General features: G+C 42.4%; 1 protein-coding gene across 1 annotated transcript in view; it reads left to right on the top strand.

Annotated features, from left to right (window-relative positions):
- Window positions 1-3587, top strand: part of DNER (delta/notch like EGF repeat containing) — a 330436-nt gene extending 326849 nt beyond the window's left edge. Inside the window, exon 13 of the mRNA XM_059053059.2 lies at window positions 2591-3587. Within this exon, the coding sequence (XP_058909042.1) occupies window positions 2591-2702 (112 nt within the window). The 3' untranslated portion in view covers window positions 2703-3587. The remainder of the gene's footprint in view (window positions 1-2590) is intronic.
- The last annotated feature ends 13827 nt before the right edge of the window (window positions 3588-17414 follow it).

Raw genomic sequence — 17414 nt, 5'->3', positions numbered from 1 at the left:
AACTCTGAGCTCACCACTCTGATAGGTGTGGGAGATTGAAGGAGAGTCTTACTTCATTTTACATCTTAGCTTCCATATAGTAGATGGTGCACTTTGGGTGGAGATTTCTGTGTCTCACCTATGGAATTTGGAGGCTTCTCAGAAGCAGGTTAGGTCATAGTGCAAGGAATCCAGCTCCAATTGTGTTGGGGGTGTTAGTCGTACTTTAACCAGGTAACCTTGTATCAGTGTTACACTTTGCGATCCAGGCTGAGTTTCCCATGCAGACACAAAGCAATGCCTGTTGTCCTTCAGTTGACTGTGTGTGTACAGTGGACACGTGGCAGCACTTTTTTTTTTTTTTTTTTTTTTTTTTTTTTTGCGGTATGCGGGCCTCTCACTGTTGTGGCCTCTCCCGCTGCGGAGCACAGACTCCGGACACGCAGGCTCAGTGGCCATGGCTCACGGGCCCAGCCGCTCCGCGGCACGTGGGATCTTCCCGGACCGGGGCACGAACCCGCGTCCCCTGCATCGGCAGGCGGACTCTCAACCACTGCGCCACCAGGGAAGCCCCACGTGGCAGCTCTTGAGTGCCTTCAGCTCTTGCTGTGTTATGCTCAGTGGATCTGGAACGCTCATCCTCAAACCTGCCTTGTCAATACCCAGCTGCACGACAGCAATGTAAGATCACGGCCCTTTGAACTACAGCTTGTGGATGGATTGCATAACATGGAGGCATTTAACTTTCTAGATTTGGAGGAAACAGATTATTCTTCAAACTGGACTCATATAAAAAATAAAATGGGTATTGTAAACCTGGATTCAACTTATTACGTTGCTTGGATTTTTCCTGCTGGCCAACCAGTTGATTCATAGGCTGCATAGGATTCAATGACACTCCCATTGGAGTTCCTGCGGGAAACCGTCCCATGGCTACCATGTTTGGATACAGAGCTTTACACTGGGATTTTCTGATTTTTAAAATTAATTAAATTAATATTATTGGTGGTATATTGTTACCGGTGTATCTGGCTGTTTTATGAGAAATAGGTTGTCAAAATGCTTCCTCCTTAAAGTAGCCTCCGAAATCTTCAGACTTGGGAGAAAGTGTTAAGAGCCAATTGGCTTTTGTATTGTTGCCCTTTTCCAATTCTCAGATTGTGCAGACCTCAGTCAGTTTAGATAAACAGACCTCAGGCTGGAGTCCAACCCATATTTAAGCCCACACAACTCCGGACCTTCAGTGAGGCTAACATGTTAGACATAACTTTATTGAAGACTTTTTAATAGTGCCGCCAGAGCTGTGGTTTCTTGGTGGCAGAACGCTTTAACTCTTTATCTTTGCACTTTGCCTGGCGCCTCTCTGGCATGATTTGTGCCTTTGCAACTCCGGAAGGCCAGTAAATCTTGAGTGAATTGGAATACAAGATTGATGAATGTTTAAAAATAAAGGATCAGATGAAGAAGGAAACGTTTTCTCACTTCCCACTTGATTCCACTTCTCATCTCTGTACGTGAGAAGACAGACTTTCCAAGATATAAAAAGAAGAGATAGGAAAGGTGGGGAGATGGGGTTAAAGCCATGGGAAATAAGCCAGGAGAAGTCCTTGGGGGCCCATCCTGGCAATCCTTTTAAAATTTGAGATTCTTTTAAAATGTCTTTTTTAATAGGCTCCATTGGACTTGAAACAGTTAAAAAAATGTTGTTTATAAAAGGGAGGAGGGGTGGCGGGCTAGTGGGGAAGATTGTTTAAATCATATTGCACTCCAGGGGCCTTTAGGGAAGGTGAGGTCTTGAAAGGGAAGAGACCACCCAGAAGTTGAATTGGCTTTATTTTAATAAATCGCCATTTTAACACTGGTTTGGTGGGAAGTCCTGAAATCGGCTTTTGACACTCCTGGCTTCTGCACTTCAGTCCTGCTGTCAAGGGGTTTTTGATATATACAAGTCTGTTGGGACCAATGGCTTTGTGCTCAGAGAAGAAAGAATGGCCTGTGTGTACATGGGGGTTGGGGAGTGATAGGTGGGTGGCATTGGATGGTGGGTGCCCGCACAGATTGTGGACTAACACCTTGTTATTTGAAGTCATTTCCTCTCTCGGCCTTTCTCCTTGTTTGGGGACCTCAGGTGGCTTCTGAGCCCTCACAGCCCTCCTGCAAGTCCCAGGGGAGAGGCTGTGCACAGGCCAGAGAAGCCCACCCTGCCACTCTGCATTCCAGGCACTAGAGTGGATGTAAAGTAAACTTGCCTCTCCAAATTGCTCTGGGTCTGAGAAGAAGACAAGTCGATACATGTTTCCCGGAAACCTAATGTAGACCCATCACGCCTGACTGCTCTTCCAAGATTTAACCTATAAGCTTCGCTATTAATTTGGACTCCATGTTCTGTGAAATCCAATTTTTGCCCTCCCACACCAAAGGCTAATATTTATACTCATTCAACGTTAACATCAAGATGTCTTAAATTTCTGTACTTGCTAGGGAGGATATTTGAGAGTATTTTTGTAGTTCCATTTGATTCTTGAAGATAAGTTTTTGTCGCCAATTACCTTTAACAGGACTTGAGAGCCAACAGTTCTCTAACCAGAGTCCTCCCTCCCTGTGATTTCAGGTTTGGAAAGAAATCCCGGCCTGCGATGTATGATGTGACCCCCATCGCCTATGAGGATTACAGCCCCGATGACAAGCCCTTGGTCACAGTGATTAAAACAAAAGATTTGTAATCTTTTGGGGGATTATTTTTCAAAAAGATGGGCTACTACATTCATTTAAATATTTTTAAGAAAAGGAAAAGCTTAAGAAATTTAAAAATCAGCTGCTCAAGAGTTTTCGGTAGAATATTTAAGAACTAATTTTCTGCAGCTTTTGGTTTGAAAAAAATATTTTAAAAACGGAATTTGTGAAATCCATTGACTACGTTTTAATGTACTTTCAGCTCTCTAAAGTATACGCTTCGACTAGTGTGTGCGCTTTCCATGGTAGATATTATTACGAAACCCAGACTGTTTTCTGCGGTTGTTACAGAATAAGTCTAAGCGAGGACAAGTTTGTATTTGACGTGTGAGTGTTGGCTTTTTGAGTAGAGTTAGGAAACACATGTAGAGTATGAACCATAATACAGTATACCCATTACTTAAAAAGAAGTCTGAAGTGTTTGTCCTGTGAAAAAGAAACTAGTTAAATTTCTTATTCCTAACCTGTATGAAATTAGCCTTTGCCTTACTCTGTGCATGGGTAAGTAACTTATTTCTGCACTGTTTTGTTGAACGTTGCGGAAACCGGAAACATTCGCTTGAGTTTCTTTTTCTCATTTTTCGTAACATTTGTCAGGCTGGGCCTTGAAAACGTACATGATGACAGGGCCTAGTGAGGCAGACTACGGTCAAATTGAATCTGTATCTTCCTTTACAAGTCAAGGTTTTTATAGTTGTTCCTTGCTAAGGGGTAGCAAGTGTAAGAGCGTACCAGTTCCTTCAGTAGTGAGTATTCCTCATAGTGCGTCTTTATTTATATCCAGGACGTTTTTGTGGCTGTATTTGATTGATATGTGCTTCTTCTGATTCTTGCTAATTTCAAAGAATATTGAATAAATGTTACCAAGTCAAGGATGCACTTGTCTCTCTCTTTTTTTAAAATTATGTAAAACGTTTGGGTTTGATCTGATTATCAAACAAACAATCCTACTGTCTTTTACATTTTAAACGTTCCAAGGAGTACATTTTGGTGGCTATTGGAGCCATTCCCTGTGCCTTCTGGGAGCACTCCTGGCTTCCCAGTTGTCAGGGAACCATCCATACTGTCTTGTAAACATGAAAGGTGGAAGAAATAACAAGAATTCGCATCTTAACTCTTGCCTCAGAATTTGCCAGTGAAATGCAGCACATAGAACTATTGAGGTACACTGAAATCGAGAAACACTTCTAGACGTGATGTACAGAGAACCTACAGCTTCGAGGAACATATACGTTGTTCTCCTATGGGAGCCAAATGAAATCGCCTTAGCAAACAGCACCTAGGTCTTTAGAAACTGGAGGGCAGCTTACAGCCTCCCTATATGCAATTCCATTTTGCATCCAAATGCGGCCCCAGAGTCGTGGGGTCTTTTTTAAAACACCTACTTTGTCTTCACATGGGAACGTTTGGTAAGACCAAGCGAAGCCCTGAAACCAGGTGCAAGGGAGGGGTTTAGGCAAAAAGAAGTATTTAAGATGCTTTTCCTTCCTTCTCTTCCCTTAAAACATCTGTCCGCAGTCCTACAAGCGACATAGCAATACACCCACACTCTGATTATTAAATGATACAGTGCAATATGGTAATGTTTTTAGTTTGTTTAAGTGCTAGGAAGTGAAGTAAGAGCAAAATATGAGTGGGGCTGGTTGAGCATCCATGGGAACACGTGCGAGCCTTCCGTCTTCTGGGGGAAGGCTTGGCTGTGCAGTGCGCAGAGACCTCCCTCCACAAGAGACGGCCTGGAAACCACGAAAGCTAAACTCCATCTTCCTGTTGATTCCTCCACATGGCAGTCGTGCCGGGACCTTCATTTGGAAGCTGCTTCCATCACACCCTCTCAAATAATTTTCAGTCTTCCAAATTTTTAAATCCATTAGACGTGATACCCCTTTATTGGTCTTTTAGCAGTTATAATTTGTCTTTTTCAAGCAATGTAATGGAACCGACTCATTCAGGTTGAGAGCTGACTCATCTGCCTTCTGACAGTCTGAGGCAAACCCCAAACGCATTTAAAGACCTTCGCGTATTCATCTGGACATTCAATAATAACACCTCTCACTGTGTGCCTGTTCTTTGTTAGGCAGCCGGTGAGCAGCAAGGAGCTCACAAAAAGATTCTCGTTCCGGGGTTCACAACTTGTTTTGAACCAGACCTTCATCTGATAATCAAACAAGTACAGAATTCTACTTTGAAGAGCGCGTGAAGGAAAGGTAATCCCCGCCACTCAGCAGCTTATTTGTAGCAGAGCGGATTGGACTCTTGCTTCAACCATTTACTTGCTAACAACTTCGGACGTGTAACTCTCTGAGCCTACACTTCAGTAATTTGGAAAATGGGGATAAGGATAGGACCTCCCTTGGAGGGTCATCGTGAGAATTAAATACCAGAATGTATGTAAATCACTTAGCCCACCTCCAGCATGCGTTCAGCATTCAGCGGGTTAGCTATGACTGCTGTTGCTTTTGTTCTTATTTTAGATACAGACCAGACCGCAAAGGAGGTTAATAAGCTTCATATCTGTGATCTGCAGTTCACGCACTGAGGACGGTGGAGGAGTTGCGGGAAAGGTTGGAGTACAGCTCCGAATGTGTCAGCCACTCCGCCATCTTGTTTAAGTTGTTACTTTGCTGTCTTTGTGAAAAAAGCATTTAATAAGCAAGAGTAAACCACCACCCAGGACTTGTTGAACTGGGGATAGTCTCACAACTTAGCAGAGCTGGAATTTGCCCTGTTCTCCCGTGAGGGCTCTCACAAGACAGGGCCACTGTATGTAACAACAGGTATCCTCGCCCCCTAGAAATGGTCCAGCAGTGTCTCCGACTCATTTTGCGGTTTCTTTCAGAGCTCTTTATTCTTGCAAGGAAATGGCATACGCGGATAAATCATTTCCAGGTGGTTTAAGTTTAAGTTCCCAGAGCCGGTTTCTTTGACATCTGTACCCAGGTCTTTGCTTAGTAACGCCAGGCCGGCCTTGGATCACCAACTGTGCCCCTGCTCTAATGGCCTTCTGCTTCTTCGTTTCATGGGACTATAATTTTTTGAACCATTTGGCCTGGCTGTGATTTTCTCCAAGAACTGAAGGGGGGCTGGGAGTCTGAATCGATTCTATTTCCAAACAATGTTGCTGGTCAAGTTCAAAAAAAAAAAAACTCTTGAAAACCTTTTCCGGTGCAAATAAGTTTAAGGTCACAGTTTTACTGTTAAAGGACTCTACAGTTTACTTCTTGGGGCAAACAGAAAAACCGTAAGAAAGATGTACATTAAATAATTATAAAATTGTAAGCAACCACTCACAATCATCCTGGGAGACACTGTGGGTGCGCCCACGACTGCCATTTCTCTACCCCTCTTGCAACCCACCGTGGGGTGCAAATGCCAGGTATCTGCTACCCCAGCTTCCTTTGCTTTTAGGGTGAGCGTGTGGCTCAGTGTTGGTCAATGGGACCTTCAAGGAAATCTCCTTGGACTTCCTAAAACGACTTTCCTCCCCGATAAGAGAGAGAAGACAGAGTACAGACTTCTTGTTGCCCGTTACTCTTGCTTTTGTGTGCTTTTATGTAAGGACCAGAGGCTTCACTGCACACCGCCCTCATCCATGAGAGGTGCTGTGCAGTTATGAGGATGTCAGAGGAGAAGGGAGAGAGCTGGTGCTTAGTGATGAAATGGAGCTTTTTATTGAGGGGGGGTGGTGGTGGTTAAAATAGTACTTTATTTTTTTCCCAGCGTTATTGAGGTGTAATTGACAAATACAGTTGCAAGCTATTTAGTGTACAATGGGATGATTTGATACACGTATACGTTGTGAAAGGGTTCCCTGCATCGAGTTAACTAACACATCCCTAGTTACCTTTCTTCTGTGTGTGTGTGAGAACCTTTAAGTTCTACTCTTAGCAAATTTCAACTATACAATGCAGTGTTATCAACCATAGTCCCCATATCATCCATTAGATCCTCAGACCTTATTCATCTTATGGCTGAAAGTTTGTTCAGCCTTTTACCAGCCTCTCTCCATTCCCACCCCATCTCCCCACCCACCAGCCCATGGCAACCAATTTTCTACTCTCTGTTTCTCTGAGTTTGAATTTTTGTTAAGAGTCCACATATAAGTAACACCATGAGGCATTTGTTTTTCTCTGTCTGGCGTGTTCCACTTAAGATAACCCCCTCCAGACTCGTCCATGTTGTTGCAAATGACAGGATTTTCTTCTATTTTAGACAATAATATTCCACATCTTCTTTATTTGTTCATCTATTGATGGACACTCAGGTTGTTTCCATAACTTGGCTATCGTGAATTATGCTGCAAGGAACATGGGAGTACAGATCATCTTTTCGAGATAGTGATTTTGTTTCCTTTGGATATATACCCAGAAGTGGGATTGCTGGATCATAGGGTAGTTCTACTTCTAATGTCTTGAGGAAGCTCCATACTGTTTTCCACGGTGGTTGTATCAGTTTACATTCCCACCAACAGTGTACAAGGGTTCCCTTGTATAAGGATTTCTTTGCCAGCATTTTTTATTCTTGTCTTTTTGATACTAGATAGCCTGAGAGTTGTGAGGTGCTCTCTCATTGTAGTTTTTTTTTTTTTTTTTTTGCGGTATGCGGGCCTCTCACTGTTGTGGCCTCTCCCGTTGCGGAGCACAGGCTCTGGAAGCGCAGGCCTAGCAGCCATGGCTCACGGGCTTAGTTGCTCCGCGGCACGTGGGATCTTCCCGGACCAGGGCACGAACGCGTGTCTCCTGCATCGGCAGGCGGATTCTCAACCACTGCGCCACCAGGGAAGCCCCTCTCATTGTAGTTTTGATTGGCATTGCATTTCTGTGATGGTCAATGCCACTTGCCATAAATGGTTAATTAAATTTAAACTTTGATTAGAGTTATAAGGAAAATAAAAACTTAAGCTCCTCACTTGCACTGACCACACTGCAAGCACTCAGTAGCCACACGCCCTGAGCGTCTGCCATGTAGGTCGGCCCCACCAGTGGTCATGTTCATCATCACAGAATGTTCTAATGGACAGTTTAAGCCTTTTAAAATTGGGAACTCTAGTCCTTGCAGCCAAAAGCAATGTAACTGCTTTTGAAATTGTGTCGTGTATGTGCTCATAACACAGTGAGTCATAAGGCAATACCGGATGAATTGTTTTACCAGTCATTCTTTGGAGAGATCAGAGTCAAGGGCTGTGGAAAGAAAGAGGAGAGGGGCCTTGGAAGGTCAGTGAGCGTCCTGGTGTGGACAGCCTGGATGACCAGCCTGTAGAGTCCAGAATTCTCCTAGAGTCCATGAAGAGTCATGAATGGCTTTGAGCAGGGAAAGAAGAGTCTTCTTATGCTACAAATAGAAAGGGCACAGACTTTGAAATTGTTCATAACAGGCTTCAATGAACTCTGATAAGATTTGAATTACTCTCCAACCTCAGTGTCTTCAACTACAAAATAGGACTGAAAGTAGCTAATTTAGAGCAGGGGTTGGTATACTATGGCCCAAAGGCCATAGCATAAATACGTCCAAAGCTTGTTTTTGTACAGCCTGTGCTCCAACTAAGAGTGGCTGTGTGTATGTATGTTTTAATGAGATCTTTATTTTAGAATAGGTTTTGATTTATGGGAAAGTGGTGAAGATATTACAGGGAGTTTTCATATACCCCACACCCAGCTGTCCTTATTATTAACACCCTACATTAGTACAGCACGTTTGCAACAACTCATAAACCACTGTTAATATATATTATTATTAAAGTCCATACTTAATTCAGATTTCCTTATTTTTTTTACCTAGTGTGCTTTTTCTGTCCCAGGATTCCTGCGTTGTATTTGGTCGCTCCGTCTCCTGAGGCAACTTTTGGCTCTGACGATTCCTCAGACTTTCCTTGTTTTCGATGACTTTGACAGTTTTGAGGGGGGGGTACTGGCCAAGTACTTCCTACACTGACCCTCTATAGGGATTTCTCTAATGTTTCTTTTCATGATCAGACTGGGGCTATGGGTTCTGGAGATGAAGACCTTGGAGATAAAGTGCCATTTTTATCACATCGTACCAGACTGTCAGCATGGCTTCTCACCACGGATGTGAACTTGATCTCCCGGCTGAGATAGTGTTCCTTAGGCTTCTCCACGGCCAGGTATCTCTGTTCTCCCTCACTCCTGTGATCTTTGAGTCACTCTGTGCAGCCGCACTTATGGAGCTGGGAGTTGACGCTCCGTGTCCTCAAGCAGGAAGTAGTTACAGAAATTATTTAGATTTTTCTGTACAGATGTGTCTATTGCTGTCTCATTTATTTATTTATTCAGTAAGTTATTTATACCAATATGACCTCATGGATATTTATTATAAACGTTGGGGCATGATCTAATACTACTTTAATTATCTTGTTGCTCAAATTGTTCTCTTTGGCCATTGAGAGCTCTTCCAGTTGGCTCCTGTGTCCCTTTGATATTCCCCATAACTGTGTGTATGTGTTAGTATTTCCTTGTTTTCTGGCAGGACACGATGCTTTAGGCTCATCTTATGTAAGTCCTGCCTCAGCCCTGGAATCAGCTCCTTCTCCAAAGAGTCTGTTCCTTGGAGAGTGGTTTTTACAGATGACCATTGGAAGTTGATTTGATGACAGCAAACACTAATTTTGAACCCCAATTAAGCAAAATGCTTCCTGCTCCAAAAAGATTTCATTCTTCTCTTTAGTAGACATGTATCACAAAAAAAGTTGTACTCAATTCTTATTATATTTTGACTTGAATCAATAACAAATTTGTGCAACTTTGCTTCCTCTCTTGTTATATAATACAAGCATCTACACAGTATGCTTGATTTTACATCTTGAGCAGCAAAGCTTAAAATACTTACTGTCTGGACTTTTGCAGATAAAGTTTGCTGACCTCAGCTTTAGAGCAGCTTTCTGAGGTATAAGTGAAGTAACATACTGAACCAGCACGTGCCGGCATATTGTAGGCCTGTATGTGAGCCTGTGTGGTAAATGTGTGTGTCTCCATCCTCACGGGAGATGGTGAACTCTTTCAGGGCAATGACTGTCTTATTCAGCTTTACCACCCCACAGCCTGGCGTGCCACCAGACCTTCAGTAAACCTTTATTAAGTGTTTGAATTGATTGAATAGCAAAATGCAGAATGGGTTAAAGAGGGATGGAAGACTGTTCGTGGGGGAATAATTAAGGTGCTGTGGTCTTTCCGAAGAATGGCCAATAGGCACATGAGAAGATGCTCAACATTACTAATCATGAGGGAAATGCAAGTCAGAACCACAATGAGGTATCACCTCACACCTGTCAGAATGGCTATCATCAAAAAGACCACACATAACAAATGTTGGCAAGGATGTGGAGAAAAGGGAACTCTCTTGTTCGCTGTTGGTGGGGATGTGAATTGAGGCAGACACCGTGGAAAACAATTTGGGGGTTTCTCAAAAACTAAAAATAGAACGACCATATGACCCAGCAATTCCACTCCTGGGTATTTATCTGAAAAAAAATGAAAGCACTGATCGAAAAGATACATTCACCCTAGTGTTCATTAGAGCATTATTTACAATTGCCAAGATATAGAAGCAAACTAAGTGTCCATCAACAGGTGAATGGATAAAGAATATGTGATATATATATTTATACACACACACACACACACACACACACACACAGACACACACACACTGGAATACTACTCAGCCATAAAAAATGAAATCATGCTATTTGCAACAACATGGATGGACTCAGAGGGTATTATGCTCAGTGAAATGAGTCAGCTGGAGGAAGGCAGATGCTGTGTGATGTAACTTACACGTGGAATCTAAAAAAAGGAAACAAACTAGTGAATAGAACAACAACAGAAAGGTGCTATGGTCTTAACAATTTGAGGCAAGGGTCCATATTAATATGGTACCAACGGGAATTGGCGAAGGGATTTTAAGCATTTATTTATAAAATCTTTGCAAGATCTGTCCTTTGCATCTGTTGACCTAGCTTGGCTATTTGAGGTCCTGGACTGGTCAATAGGCTATATTGTTTTTTCAATTGTTCCAATTTATCCTAGTCTCTTGCAAGCCACCATGCTTTGAGGGGATTTTGTAGACTTTATTGAAGGCTTTGAGGGAGCATTGCCAAGAGGGTCATATTGCATGGTGAAAGTGAAAGTGGCCTTCCACTATATGCAGATCCCATTTCTTTTCTTGTTCTTTTCTTTCTCTCCAGAGCCATGAGAAAACTCATCCCTTGCTTTGTTTCGTGTGGAGCAATTGCTCCCATCCTCAGGATCCTTAGGAATTCACCTTTTGTCTCAAATGTATACCAGGTATGTTTCCAACCAAATGCTAGTCTCTTCTTGAAAGGACCTTCTGATAAAAACTCCCAGGAAAGTTAAATTATCCATATGTCATAACATCTATGTAACTGTTTAGATACCTCTGCCTGCAGGTAACAGACAACCCAACACACACACACACACACACACACACACACACACACACACACACACACACTTAAGCCATAAGGAAATCTTGTACCTGGTAGTCTGGAAGCAATGCGAGCTTCAGGATCAGCTTGATCTAGATGTTCTGGCTATATTTCTTTGCAGTTCCTTTGGTCTTGTCCTCCTCTGTGTGATGATGACTTCATCACCAGACTGCTTCTCTCATGATGGCAGAATGGCTCTGATAGTTTCTGTCTTAACATACTCTGCCTGCCCTACGTAGATGTGTACCCACTCACCCCATCTCTACTCTGTTTCTTTTTATGTTGTATATCTTCCATCATACTTGACACCATCTAGAATGACACTGAGTTACTTTTTCAGTTCTTTATTTTCTGTTTTTTCCTGCTATGATTTGAAATCCATGTTCTATATTGACAATGTCTAGAACAGTGCTTGACACATAATGGCTGCTTAAGAAACAGTTGTTGAATGAACGAATGCCAGGACATCTAGAGGATGAACTGGAGGTTGACTCAGAGGCTCCCTCTTAGGAGTGAGGGCACTTCTTCCACAGAATCTCCCAAACATCACTCAGCTCTCATCAGCCCAAATTGGATCTCATGCACACTTTGGAATCATTCCTGATGACCAGCTAAGTGTACACACTCACCTGATTCCTGAACCAATCACTGTTGAAGGGTATGGGATTATCACGGAGCTGGGAAAGCCGTCATCACACCCGTGAACACACGGAATATACAGTGAGTGGTGGGATGGGAGAAGCACCTGAACAAAATGGAAGTGCCGTTACAATGGGGGAAGGTACGGATGATACTAGGAGGCCACCCAAAATGTCCTCTACATCAACATGTAGACAAAGAAGTGACCAGAGTGAGTGGGAAAGATGAAGGAGCATTAGACTGAGAGTTTACAAACCCGGATCCTTATCTTACCTCTTCTTCTAACAAGCTGATAGAACTGGGCGAGTCATTTCACCTCTCCAGGACTGTGCTTTGTCATTTTTGATATTGAGAAGTTGTACCAGTTTCGGAGGTTATGGCTTGACTTTCATCCTTGTTATTTGATCCACAGATATGTTTTTGTTTGTCCTATACTATGTGTGTAAACCAAAATTTTAAAATATTGAGAGTCTGTCTCCGTCTCTCTCACACACACACACACACACACACACAAACACACACACACACACACACACACACACACATTACCACCAGGCAGCAAGTGACTGAAACTGAAACGAAGCTGCCCCTTTAAGACAGATGCACACAGTCCCCACCACTCTCTATTGTCTCCCTGGTACTAAAAATGAATGTAAGTTACCACTTACAATCTTATTTGTCCAGCTATGTTTGTTTAGTTTTTGCTTTATTTTCTTTTCGTGGATAAACATTTTTCTGTAGCTATGCCTTCAAAATAGGTAACCGACCATTATATTAAGTGGGCTGTGTGTTTCAGGAAAATGAGAGCATAGTTCCTTGTAGAAGTGAAGGCTATTTGTAGTGTTTGATATGCAAAAAATCTGCCTATTTGACTTAGTTACATTATCTTCCTGGCCCCTGGGAATATTTGTGTCGGGAGCGCACGACTAGATCAGTGATTTTAAAAGCTATTTTTTAAAAAAGGTATTCTTGTCTTCCAATGAAATATTACTTGCAAGTGTGATATACAAATCAGATTAAAATAAACAAGATGATCTGATTGAACTTGGTTGAGGGGCCCTGGTCCCCAGCCCCTTTGGCCCCATGTGCCCACTACCCCCCACCCCAGTGGTCTCTGAGAGGATAGGAAGACCCATAAGAATCCCATAGAAGGCAGTCTGTCTAGCTTAATCCATCTCCTAGACTCTTCATCTCCCCATCCTTTGATCCATGCATCTATCCAAGAGGTGTTAATGTATGAGCACGTATGAGGCTGGTGCTGGGAACTAAGTGAGTCAGATGTAATTATTAGTTATATACCACAGAGACACAATACTTGCCCCATGGGTTTTTTTTTTATTGAAGCAGAGTTGATTTACAATGTTGTGTTAGTTTCAGGTGTACAGCAAAGTGATTCAGTTATACATTCATATACATCTATTATTTTTTTTCAGATTCTTTTCCCTTATAGGTTATTACAAAATAGTGAGTATATTTCCCTGTGCTATACAGTAGGTCCCTGCTGGTTATCTGTTATAGATATAGCAGTGTGTATATGTTAATCCCAGAGTCCTAATTTATCCCTCCCCACCCCTTTCTCCCTTGGTAACCATAAGTTTGTTTTTTGTTGTTGTTTGTGGGTCTATTTCTGTTTTGTATATAAGTCCACTTGTGTCATTTTTTTTAGATTCCACATATAAGCAATATCATATATTTGTCTTTCTCTGTCTGACTCCCTTCACTTAGTATGATAATCTCTGGGTCCATCCATGTTGCTGCAAATAGCATTATTTCATTCTTTTTTATGGCTGAGTAATATTCCATTGTATAAATATATCACGTCTTCTTTATCCCTTCATGTGTTGATGGACATTTAGGTTGCTTCCCTGTATTGGCTATTGTAAATAATGCTGCAATGAACACTAGAGTGCATGTATCTTTTTGAATTAGAATTTTCTTCAGATATATGCCTGCCCCGTGGATGTTAAAGGCTAGAAGGAAGACAGAGATTTGAAATACATCATTTCATCAGGTTCCAATACCAGGATGTTATGGGAGCTCCTAGCGGGGAGAACCTGGTAAATTTCTGTAGAAGTCAGGGAAGGCTCCTTGATATGTAACATCTAAATCAGGATCTGGAGGATGGTTAAGAATTACCCAGGTGAAGGGAAGATATGTGAAGTCTAATGAAGGAGAGTAGGTACTTCTGTAGAACTAAAAAAACCCTGTCAGGCTAGAGCATCAACATGCAAGGTCAGGATAAGCATGCATTATGCTATGACCCAGCAATTTTACTCCTAGGTAAATGCTCAAGAGCAGCAAAAGCATGAGCTGAAAAAAGTCTTGTGGAAGAATGTTTATACCAACTTTATTCACGATAGTCTCCAATACAATAGAATACCACTAAAAAATAAAAAGGAAAGAACTACTGAAATATGTAGCAATACATCAGAATCTTGTAGGCATAAATGGTGAGCCAAAAAGCCAGACATAGCAGAGGACATAATTCATGATTCTGTTTATGTGAGATTCCAGATCAGGCAAGCCCAATTTATGGTGCTAGAAATCTGAATAGCAGCTGCCTCTGGGTACAGAGGATGAGGGAATTGACTGGTAAGGGGCCAGATGGGCATTTCTGGGATACAGAACTAGTCTACATCTTGATTTAAGTGATAGTAGTAAGAGAGTATACATTTGTCAAAGGTCATCAGACTATATACTCTTCAGATCTGTGCATTTTATGATACATAAATTTTTTAAAGTCGATAAATTTTTAAAAACAATAAGGTCACTAAAAAAAATGCAAGAAGGAGAGTGGGTGAATTGAAGATGGAGAGATGGTCAGAGGCCAGAAGACTTCTGGGGCGGAGGGTAGGGCTGTTTTGTGCCAGGACTGGAAGAAAGCGAAGGTTACGTGTCGGTGGCAGAGGATGATTGTGCTGCAGGCGTTCTGGCAGAAATGAAATCCAGTCAGTGCACCATCGGCCTTGTTTCCCGGATTGCATCAGCAGCTCCATGATTTTGTAATGTAGGTTTTGCTTGGATAAATTTCCATGCTAGTTATTACAGTTTTCTAATCCACAGGTTAAAACTTAACCCACAGACACAGTCCCAGACCAATGGAAAACCAATTGTTGTTATTTTTCTGTTGGCTTATTTGAAAATCTCGATTGCTAAGGAGGATGTCCACAAAATTGAAATCCTTTTATTATTAAACTAGCCCATGTGGAAAATACTCCATGGCCAAATTATCTTTTAATAAGGCGATTTCCTACTTTCCCAAGTCAAAAGGCCCCTTAATTTGAACTTCTGATATTGTGGTCTCCTTATATTGGAGCCAAATGACTCTTGCAGTCTTTCAGAAATGTGACTTCCATGGGGACTTGTAGTTTAACTCATTATAGCGTGATCTTTCTTGCAGTGAGGGGGATGTACGTCCCTTAAGGACAGAAAGGGTATAAGAAACATCAAAGTGGTCCTTAGATAAAACTGAATTTTAGACATACTACTCAAAACACACACACACACGCACAAAGACCCTCACACAGACATTCTACGGGGGAGCAGCATTTCAAAGGCAATGACGTAGACTAGGGTTTCTTGAATTCTGTGCTATTTATATTTTGGTCTGGATTATTCTGTTGTGGGCTTCCCTGTGTGTTGTTGGATGTTTAGCAGTGTCTCTGACCTCTACCCACTAGATGCCAGTAGCATCTTCTGGTTGTGACAACCAAAAATGTCTCCAGGTATAGTCACATAACCCCGGAGGACAAAATCATCCCTGGTTGAGAACTATTGAACTAGACAATCTCCCATTCCTTTTCATTTCCTCATCTGTCCATTCATTCTCTCACTCATTCAGTTTGTTCCATCCATTCGTGTTACAGATGTTCTCCGAGCACCCGTCATGTGTTGTACGGGTAGTGTTCTCAAACACCCCCTCCTAACCCACTGGTGTCTCATGATTGGTCTAGGGGTGTGGAGGCAACAAAATGCTACTAACTCTAAAGTATTCAATGTCTTGTTTTTCCATGATTGAGACGGATTCGAGATTTCCTTTGTAATATGATGACTTGCACTCAATGTTCCAATAAGAATAGCTGGCCAAAGTGCTGATCATTTTATGCAAATGATCACTTTTAATCTTCACAATAGTCCAACGAGACAGGAACTTTTATTACTGCCTTTTTAAGGTGCAGAAACTAGGTCCTAGAGAGTTTAAATAGCTTTCCAAAAGGCCCACAGTTTTCAAGACATGGAACCAGAGCTCCTATTCCTAATCACCATCTATCTATCCTTCCATCCATCTCTCCCTCCCTTCCTCCACCCACTCACCCACCCACCCATCCCTAATTCATTAGACCTTCATCATGTCCTGAATTCAGCAAGTATTTATTAAATGCCTATTACATGCCAGTTAGCCCTTCCCTAACAGCTTTTCTAGTTTGCTTTGTGAAGGAAGGAGAGAAGCGCCATGGCAGCACATGGGCCAGGAATTGCTCACAATCCTGCATATCATGAGCTTCACCAAGGATGCTGTGTCTGTATCTTTTACCAGGAGTGGGTGCAGGGGAGCTCCCTTTTGAGTCTCAGTTCAGAAGACAAAGGAAGGGCGTTGGCTCTGAGTTTTTCTCTGGCTTGAGAGGGAGGCTTCCCCTGGGGTGGGTGGACGTAGGGTCTTTGCCGTTGTCTTCTCCATTGGCCGAAGACCTTGGGCCCTGTGAGACAGGCAATAGATATGAAGGTATATTTCTTTTCAGAGAGAGAGCCAAGCTTTGCCTACCGACTCAGGCTTCCTGTGGTTGAGAGGTGAAGGGTGTTTGCAAATTACTCCGCTCAACCCTTACTCTACAGGTGAGCCATGTGAGACCCGGCCGGGAGGACTGGAAGATGACTTTCCCAAGGTGAGGGGAAGCAAGTGCTAAGAAGAAGCAAAAGATGGGTTCGTGTAGCTGGAAGGATGAGCAGCCCTTCTCCTGGCACGTTGGACGCATTCCATACATGGTAACTCATTATTACTCCTAATGGGCCCTTGTCTCCGTTGGCCATCCTGAGGTCAGCTGTGCCTGCAGAAGACAACAGGTGGTATGTTGAGATCAGGAATTGGCTTCAGGAGAGGCTGTTTTATATGACTGTTTGTTTGCCACACGGACATGTTAGCACAGCTCAACTTACAGACAACTCACCAGTGCTTCAGCTAAGAACTCGGGAATGAAGTTCAGAAAGCTTTCAAGACGAGAGGATATGCCAACGGAAAGGCTTCCTTTCCTCAAATCAGGCAGAGAGGGACATGAATTGCACGCTTTGTTCTTTGTATGACTTGTTAGGTGTGCTGCAAATGGATTAACTTTAATTCTTAAATAGTCAGACACTAGGGATGAGAAATACGCAATAGCATAAGAACTGCAATCGAAACCGTTTTAAATGTGGAATCATCTAATTTGGAGGTAGTTGATAATCCTAAGGTAAACTAGGGTTAAGTTGAAGGTTATTGTACAAGTGGGTTGGTTGCTTTTCAGGTCCTTATTTTCAGGGCTCAGCAGAGTCAACCTTTCTTGAAAGGCTACAGCTATTTGGATCCCCTCCATAAAGGATGCGTGATCTCCACACCATTCCTCCATGG

The sequence above is a fragment of the Kogia breviceps genome, chromosome 2 (assembly GCF_026419965.1).
Source record: "Kogia breviceps isolate mKogBre1 chromosome 2, mKogBre1 haplotype 1, whole genome shotgun sequence".
NCBI lineage: Eukaryota > Metazoa > Chordata > Mammalia > Artiodactyla > Physeteridae > Kogia > Kogia breviceps.
Note: the sequence above shows the minus strand (reverse complement) of the source record. Positions and strands in the feature narration are given on the sequence as shown.